This window comes from Octodon degus, unplaced genomic scaffold (assembly GCF_000260255.1).
Source record: "Octodon degus isolate 3935 unplaced genomic scaffold, OctDeg1.0 scaffold00237, whole genome shotgun sequence".
Taxonomy (NCBI): domain Eukaryota; kingdom Metazoa; phylum Chordata; class Mammalia; order Rodentia; family Octodontidae; genus Octodon; species Octodon degus.
This window is the reverse complement of record NW_004524813.1, coordinates 289,882-299,270: the sequence shown is the minus strand read 5'-3', so window position 1 is coordinate 299,270 and position 9,389 is coordinate 289,882. Positions and strand designations below refer to the sequence as shown.

At 37.9% G+C, this 9,389-nt stretch overlaps 1 protein-coding gene across 1 annotated transcript in view; it reads left to right on the top strand.

Moving 5' to 3' along the window:
• The window catches only part of Crybg3 (crystallin beta-gamma domain containing 3), a 129,066-nt gene that overhangs the window by 110,398 nt on the left and 9,279 nt on the right, over window positions 1–9,389 (top strand). The window contains exons 17-19 of the mRNA XM_023706039.1: window positions 1,747–1,886; window positions 3,383–3,506; window positions 8,153–8,311. Coding sequence (XP_023561807.1) covers window positions 1,747–1,886; window positions 3,383–3,506; window positions 8,153–8,311 — 423 coding nt within the window. The remainder of the gene's footprint in view (window positions 1–1,746; window positions 1,887–3,382; window positions 3,507–8,152; window positions 8,312–9,389) is intronic.

The following is a 9,389-nucleotide window of genomic DNA, read 5'->3' as shown; positions in this document are numbered from 1 at the left end:
ACCTATGCAACAAGAGTTGTAGCTTTTTGGTCTGAGAAGGTCAGTGAAATGCCCTCAGGAAGGATTGTAATTTTTGATGAAGGGCATTTTAAGAAAACCCACAGAAATTGTTGTCCTCCCAATGGGTGGTACTGGGTCCTGGCTTATGTTTATTTTTCAGAATAACTTTAGTGTATACAAGCACATACATATATGTATGTATGCATGTGCAGAAACTTCCCTTTTGTATAAACGGGAGCATAGGAAATATGCTCTGTGATGCTATTCTTTACTTACATTTGCCTCGCAAGAACCTAGTTTAGCAAGCATTCCATGAAGAGATCTTCATTCTATATAAGAATTCTGATGAGTGCATCATAATTTATTTAACCAGTTTCTCTGGAATGATAAGTAAATGATTACCTATTTTGCAACATTCAAAACACTGATATAAGGACTAACTCCTTCACAAGTTATTTTTCTCTGATGCAAGTATATCTAAAGTTCTTTTGTATAAGCCAATTGCTTATTGTTACTTGACAATCTATATTCCCTGCTGCTAGTGTGCTGCTTTTATATATTGTTATAGATACCTGAGCCCAATCTTAGTCTTTACTTGAAAAGTCTTTTAAGCTCCACCTTCCTTGTCCCCCGGTAATAAACCTATTTCTGCGCCATTAGTGTGATGGTGGGGAAAGGAATAATGAACAATGTAAAACATACTGTAAGTCTTAAACTCTGGCCTCTCTTGTAGCTAACCAGCTCTATTTGCCACTCCACTGCCATGTCCAGTTCATTTTTGCTTTGTGGAATGCCTTCCTCTGTTCTTCCTGGCCCTTCAAATCATTGCATCCCGAGACAGTTCACATACCATCACATAATACTGCTTCCTGGATTTCTCCTTCCAAATGCTGAACACAATGTAGCCATTTGCTACATGCTCTCACAGGATGTACTTTTTGGAACTTGGATTACACTACATGCACAGTCCTCCTAATATATCAAACAGTAATGCCAAACACAAGGATGGTGCCTTTTTTTTTTTAAGATAACAGTAGATTTATTTATTTATTTTTAAATTTTTTTTTGGTGGAACCGGAGATTGAACTCAGGCCTTTGCCTTTGCACTTGCCAGGGAAGCGCTTATTCCACTGAGCCATCTCCCCAGCCCCATGGATGGTACCTTGTTTTATCACCCAGAATCTTAGTATAGCATTTTGCATCTAGTAATGAATGAAAAACAACAATATTCTATTTTTGTCTGACATGATGAGTTAATAATTGTAATGGAGATGTTACCAGTCTCTGTGCATCCTAGTTCTTTTTAAAAATTTCTTCTTCTTAGACATGTCAGAGCATACAGCCATGCAGGCTTGCATTCCTGCCAACTACACTGGCAGCCTGGGAAACAAGGGCACCATTTTGTTGTTTCTTCTGATGCTAGCTGGAAGCACAGGCAGCACCAATGTATGGTCGCCACTGCGGCACCGGGAGACCATAGGATGTGATTTGGAACCAGGCATCCCTTTTTATTATATTTTCATTATAAGTGAAGATTACTTTCTTGATTTCAAGTTATAAAATGGATACAAATTAATAGAATCTAATCTCTCCAATGCAGTTCTGACTATAACATGTTTAGAGGGTAAAACAGTAAATGCTGGATTTGAGAAAACGATGGCTCCAGGGTACCCTGTGTTCCAGTGGGCTGTCATCAAGGCATGGCTAACTCTTCATAGGGTGATCTTTTCTTTTTTTGGCTATTAGGTTTTTGAAGAGCCTTCTATCAGCCTCTTTGCTCTGGAACATTGTGAGGGAAGAGAGTTACATCTTGAGGAAGCTGTAAACTCTGTTTTGAACAAGGACCTGCATTTTTATACCCAGTCGGTGTGGGTGAAAAGTGGACTGTAAGTACAGGAAAAGAGCATTTCCTCCTTGCTTTTTTAAAAATCTTTTTTTATCTTTCAGGGTAGTGATAGTAGTTTAAATAAGAGAAAACTCAGCAATTTCCGTTATGGGGCAGCGTGCAGTAGCCTGGGGCAAAAGGACTGCCACCTCATCAGAACGTGTTGGGGAGATCAGCCAGATTTTTTTTTTTTAGGAGAAATTTTGTTAAATCAAGAATTTAAACTGTGAAAGTTTGCAAGACTAAGACTGTTTCATTGTACTTTGACGGCATGTTTATTCTAGAGCAGTTCCCTTGCATGTACTCATTCTCATATGGCAAGTTAGCCTGCTTTCCAGTGTTTGTTCATTTAGGTTGTCAGAGTGGACCCAGTGGGGTCTGTACTTTTGCAATTTGGGAGATTGCCTTTAGGAAAAGGAATATGAAATTACACATGATTATTTATAACAAAAAAGGTGAGAGGTCTGCAAGTGGCCATGAGATTGGAGCTGCGTTTGCTTCCTGAAAATCTGCCTTTCAGACTGTCCCTGAAGCGTTTGCTGTATGTATTTGCTTACTTACACCCATCCCTGCACTGCTGGCACTTTGGGACCAGGACTCAGCGTGAAACACACACACATAGTTCTCAGTGGGTAATATTAAAATGGCTTTTATTCTTACAAATTATGTAAGAATAAATAATCAGTAAGGCAATATAAATTTTAAAATGAGCCAACTGTTATTCTGCAAGCCATTCCACATGGATAGCATTTATAAAATAAATGATTTATTCTTAAGCATAAGATTCTATTTAATAATAAAGTATTTGAAGTGAATTGTACATGCCTTTGTTACATGATTTTCACAATACTCTTACACATTTTCCCTCCATTGTTGTACAACTGAGAATTTCTCCCCCTTTACTCTTTTCTGAAAAACTGGTGCAATTTTAATCTGATTTGTATTTATTATCTTATCTCTACTTGTTTTTATATGAGAATTGCTAAATGGACTCAATACAGAAGTCTGTCTATAAGGATTTTACTAGGCTACAAGTGGCTTACAGAAAAACCATTTAATGCACAGGCAACTACCACAGTGACAAGATTTAAAAAAAAAAAAAAACTTATTATATTGTACGTTTGATCTATGAAGGTAATGAGGACTGTGCTTCGATGCACCATCCTATATAGCTTCTCCACTTGTAAAACTCTTTTAAGATCAAGATATAATTAGGTACAGCTACTTAAAATCTTGCCTAGATTTTGTAAATTGAAACTTCTGTTTCTTAAAGAATCTGAGGATGGAGAGGTAGTTGAGCCTGTCTCTGTGTGCCTTTGTATGGACGGATGATTTATATTTGTGTAGGCAGATCTAAACCCTGTGTTTTTGTTAGAAAAAATATGTAATTTTTAAAAAACTATAATAAACGTAGAAGTTGTGAAAGAATGAATTGAAAATGCGGTACTTTTAATGAGGTTTTCTGTAGTGCACTTTGTTCCCCCTGCTTCCTTGCAGATGGATAGCTTATGAAGGATCTAATTTCTTGGGAAGACAAATCCTACTTGAGCCTAATGAGATCCCAAATTGGACAGTGTTCAGTGGCTGGAAAACAATTGGCTCTCTTCGTCCCATGAAGCAGGTAAGAAACAGAGAAACATAAGATCCAGAATAGCTTCGATTTTCTTGTAAAAAGGTCATAGCATCTGAATATTGTGCACTTAATTTAGTTTGCTTTTTATGTAAAAAGAGGAGTGGATAAACGTGCAGGAATCTTGTGGGTTTAAGCCAGTTCCTAAAATTGTATCTAAGGTTAACATGGCATTTTAGCCCTGGGACCAAAGTTTTATTAGCTAGGTTCACTTTCCATGAAAAAAAATAACTGTATGCCCTGTGGCAAACAACAGAAACAAGACTGAACTTCAGTATGTACTATTTTACTTCCTTAGCATTTGGATTTTTATTTTTTATCTACTTATGTAACACTCAAGTACGATCCTAGCAGTTTAATTAAAATAGTATTTATTGCACACCTACTGCTTGTCAGTCTGCTGTTCTAAAGCTTCCCACTGCACTTAGGATCCAATCTACACTCTTCAATGTGGTCTGTGTAACAAGACTGCCCCTGCTTTTCCAATTTCTCTCACCTGTCTCTTCGCTCACACGGCTGTGTCAGATGTATCCAAGTGCTGAATGCTATACCACTCAGGCTGCAGTAAGGCTGTGCCCTGCATAGGATGTTCCTTGTCTTTGTGTGTGTATGTGTGTGGTACCAGGGATAAAACTCAGGACCTTGCGCTTGCCAGGCAGGCACTTAAGCCACTGAGCTATCTCCCAAGCTGCTCTTTGTCTTTCTTGCCTTGCTTAGTCATCCTTCTGAATTCAATGTGTCAAGTCCTAACAGCCACCTTTTATCTTTTCTCCAAGTATAAATGGTATCCTAGAAGACCTGGTTCTTTTTCTATAGCATATTGTATGTAGTTGGTGACTACCTACGTATCACTGCACAGGGATTGTTTCCAGTCTGCTAGAAACTTCAAGGCAGTGCCTGTGCATGTTATACTTACTACTGTATCCCTAATACCAGTCACAGTGTCTGGCACTTTGTAGGAACTCAGGGAATAAACTCATCAGTTTAAGGAACTGATGTTAAAATGGATGGATGGATGGATGGATGGATGGATGGATGGATGGATGGATGGATGATGTTACCATGAAATGTGTAATGGAAGTTATAAGGGTAGGTATGATTTCTGCCTAATTAGAACATCTTATTTTTGTTGGGTAAACATGTCCAAATCAAAGCTGTAATACAACATGCAAAACAGTATATGATGATGAGAAAGGCGTAGGCAGTATCTGGATCAGAAAAGGCAAAGTACCTTCCTGTGTAGGCCAAGTGAGGAGATTTTCTAGGAGGCAGAAAGTACAAGCAGGTCTGTCAAGTATGACGGCTGGTGGATGTACCTTCTGTTCTCTTCAAGAACTTTCTCACTTGATTCTGACAAAAGTCCTTTGAATACAAATTATGATTCCCATTTTCTATTTCCAAAATTAAGGCACAGAGAGGTAAAACACTCAATGAAAGTAAAGCATATTTTAGACTCAAGATTGTAAACTAAATCTGTTATGTTCTAAAATCTGTGGTCTTACCAATCATGCTTTACTTTTCTCCAAAATAAAATCAGCATTTACAGAGAGCCACCATATACTCCAGGCAAGAAGTGGAGCATAGCACAGTGGCTCTAAGTGCTGAGGCCCTGATGTGCCAACCTGAGAAATGGTTAAAAATTCATTTGATGGTCTTGTCTTGCTGTCTCTTTCACACACATGCACACAATGTTCCTTCCCACCACTCCTGCATTCTCTTAGTTCAGATCCTCGCTCTGCCAGATGCAAGCTGTGTGATTTTAGTGAATCACTTTTCTCGGAACCTTAGGTTTCTCATTGTGTGGATTAAATAATGTATGTAAGGTTTTCCCTTACTCATACTACTGTGCTAATACATTTATTTTGAAAGATTATTCATGTTGTCCTTTGAGAGAATCAAAGGTGCTCTAATGAGGTACACCAAAACACCAGTAAGGGGCCAGAGAGATAGCTCAGCAGACTAAAGTGCCTGCTTAGGTAAGCTTACGCAGGCACAGGGACCACGGTTTGATCCCTGGCATCACATGCTGCACTCCCATGACAGGCCGAGCCAGCTCCCCACACCCCCACAAAAACACCAGTGACATTCCTGGTTCAAGACCTCATGACTTTTGCATCTTGTTCACATTTCCTGGGATGATGGGTAACCCCACTGGAAAACCATAGGGAAAAGCAAGGCAGACCAGGACTTTAACCTTAACCAACTACATAATTACTTAATTCTGCTTTACAAACTTTAGTAGCCATTTTTCCTGTCCTCCCCCCACGTAGGCCTCAGATGGACTACGTCACCAGATCTGTTTCCTACTGAGCTAGAAGGAAGTCCCCTCCCCACTGTTCAACATCCAGGGATAAAGAATGAGAATAGCTTATAATTTTATGATGAAGCTTTTTGACAAAAATGATATACTTCCTGTATTGTGCTTTAGGAACTACCTGATTCCTATTCTGATTAAACATTTAATTTCAAAATTATATTTTAATACATTATTTTCGCTGATGTTCATCTGTTTAGCATCCAGCAAAGGAAGGAATTTAGGCTTCTAAAATAGTAATTTGTGAGTTATATACATTTAATTTTTTGGACAAGCATATTAGTACTGTTTTTAGTTCATACTATTATTTAGAAACTCAGAATTAAAATGTACTCCACTTTGAGGCTGGAAATTAGGACGTCACTAAGGTACTGGTAATGTAGATCTGTGTTTTTAAGTATAATTACAGTGGAGGCAGACTACAGATGTGTAATAAGGGTAATTAGTACCCTGCTTGATTTAATTGATTAAAACTGTGATGTTTAGTCCTAAAGTAATTGAAATTCTGTCATCTGTTAAGGTCATACTTGTTTTGTTATATGTACAAGGTAGTTAAATTATAATGAAAATACACTGAAGCAAATTTAGCAATACTTAACAGTAGGGGACCAAGCTGAATTATAGAATTTTAAGTGCATTATGGGCTGTATTATAAATGTGGCAGGTTTTTTTTTTTTTCTTTCTTTTGGCGGAACTGGGGATTGAACTCAAGCCCTTGCGCTTGCCAGGGAAGCGCTTATTTCACTGAGCCATCTCTCCAGCCCCTATGTGGTAGGTTTGAAACATATAAAAACATATTGCTAGTAGAGGCCTTGTTTGCCATCCTTAAATTGCCAGGTAATTCACCTGTTTACTCATGTAAGTGCTCAGAATAGTTCTTTCATTAGGAGTATTAAACATGGTAACAATTATCAAAATCCAACTGGCTTCATGTTGATGTGTCATGTTTCAAAAATATGGTCAACCATACCATATTGTATTTATATAGTGCTTAAGTGTCTCAAAGTGAAAGTGTGGTTTCATTAATTAGGTTCTAATTTCAGTGCCAACAAGATAGAGGCCTAAATCATGATGTTCAAGAAATGGTTTCTGTTGAACCATGCCTTTTCACTGTCTTTCTTACACTACCAGTGGTTAAATCAGTCTTATTCCCTTTGTCTTTCAAGTAATTAGCACGGGATTGGGGATACAGCTCATTGGTAAGGTGTGTGAGAGGCCAATAGTTCAATCCTCAGCAATGAAAAAAAAATTGTGTATATCTACGTAGGTCTTAACCATCCCACTTAAGAGGAAAGTTTTGGTACAAACGAGTATGAATCTACACCTGTGTTAACTTCACTTGTAAAGCTAGGTCCAAAACTGTATCACCTGAAAGGGTTGTTCTGTGATGTCAAATAGACAAACATTACTAGCATCATGACATATACAGTGCTAAAGGCTCAATTAATATTAGCTATTATGCATAGCGGTAAGTCCCAGATTTAATATTTTTAAACTTCCTTTATAGATTCTAGCTCAAAGAGATGAAGTCTTTTGTTAACTGATTTTTGAATAATGAAAGTAGTGATTAAGCATGTGGGTGCTTCCTTTCAAACATGTACAGGTCCTAGGTAAACAAAGATATTACCACATCTCCTAGGACCCTCAGCTATCTAGACCATCTATACCAGTCATTATACACTTAATCATAGCTTGAGAAAGTGTTTGTCTTTCCTAAGCTGTTACAAGATCTTTGTAGGCAGTACCTTGCCCTTGTTCCCATTCCTGTCTATCTCAGCATAGCTCTCATATGTGAATGTGAAATGAAACTAAAGTCCTGAATGCTTCACCACCATCCCCTTGCTATGCAGGGTTCTAGTGACTTAAACAGTTTACTTTCAACTTAATTTTAAATTTATGCATTTGGTTCAGGGTCTTACTACACAGCTAGTGGGGACTCATAGTGATCCTCTTGCCTTCAGCCTCCCCAGCACTGGGATTACAGGCATACCCCAACATGCCTGGACTTGATGGCTGCCTCCACGCACTCGGGCAGGGCCAGCACAGCCTGTGGTTCCCAGGGGCGGGGCCAGTGTGGCCTGTGGTGCCCGGGATCAAAGCCTGGTCCCTAAGCTTGCCTAAACAGGCACTTAGTTGGCTGGAGCTATCTCACTGGCCCTATCTTTACTCCTTCAAAAGGGCACTTCTCAGAAAATATGACTGCACAACAAATCTTTGTGCTTAGTTGTCTAAGGATTTATCAAGAGAGAGAAAAGCTTTCCTTTTAGAAGGGTGTACCCACATTGAAAAGTTTATTTGTAAATGCCTCTTTCTCCTGTCACAGCCTGCAGTGTACATCAGAATAAAGAACCGAGCCCAGGATGAGTATCTGACAGTCACTGGAAATCTAGCTGACACAAGGGCAACGTCTGTATGCGTCTCTCCCTACAGTGGAAAGAATACTCAGATATGGCACTACTGTCGAGGACTCTTTAAATCCAAGGTGCTCTACTTTTTGATATTTTATATTTTTATTTTGGAAAGTGGATTGCCAAGTAACTGGCACAAATAAAATAATAGGACTTCCTTCACTGCATGGTTGTAAAAATACTACTTAAGTAATGCTAAATCATTTAAGCAAAATGGACTAAGATACTTCTTTGATCTAGAAAATTTAGATATAAGTAAAAACTAAGGTTTTTACATATGGTAGATGAGCTTAAGCAAATTTTTTTAAAACCAATGATGTAAGTCACTGGATCTGAATTAGAACATGTTTGAAACAATCCTCACTTGAAGAACAGGTATCATCAGCTATCTGTGTGGTTCCAAAAATGTTAAAAACCCTTTTGTTTTCAAGATATACAATAAAGTAATAGTAGAATAAAGGAGCCATTACTGGAAAGAGCTTATAATGAGATTTAGATTTGCTTTTTCTGTCTCCTCCATTATGTTTGATCCTATGAGAGAGAAGGTACTGCTTTAGAAAATATTAAAACTACATTTTAGTGTATCACCAATTTATCTACTTTTCATGCTTTAAAAAATGAAAAGCATGTTACAAATAATTATTGTCTGGGATATCTTTAGCACGTCATGGGATATTTTTCTTTTTTTGTTTTGTTTTTTTTATTTTTAACTGATAACAGACTCTATGTTTTATTTTATATATATTAATTTCAACTTAGAAAATTATCATAGGAAGTGAGAAGATAACTTGACAGTCTAAGGGCCCACCTGGCAAGTGCAAGGACCTGGGTTCAATCCCTGGTACCACATGCCATACCAACGCAGAGCTGAACCGGCCACTGAACCTGGGCATGGTGGCGTACATCTGTAATCCAGTGCTGAGGAGGCTGATACAGGAGGATCACTACAAGTCTGAGCTGTATAGCAAGACCCTGTACCAAATAAATAAATAAATAGTCATAAATATTTTTCTAAGATAGTAAGTTTGATTCAACAGTTATATAATATTTTATCTCATGTATATACCACTACTTACTTAAAACCACCATATCTTAGGCTCTTTCATTATTATAAAAATTATATAATGCATGTTGTTTGCCTGCATTTTTTTT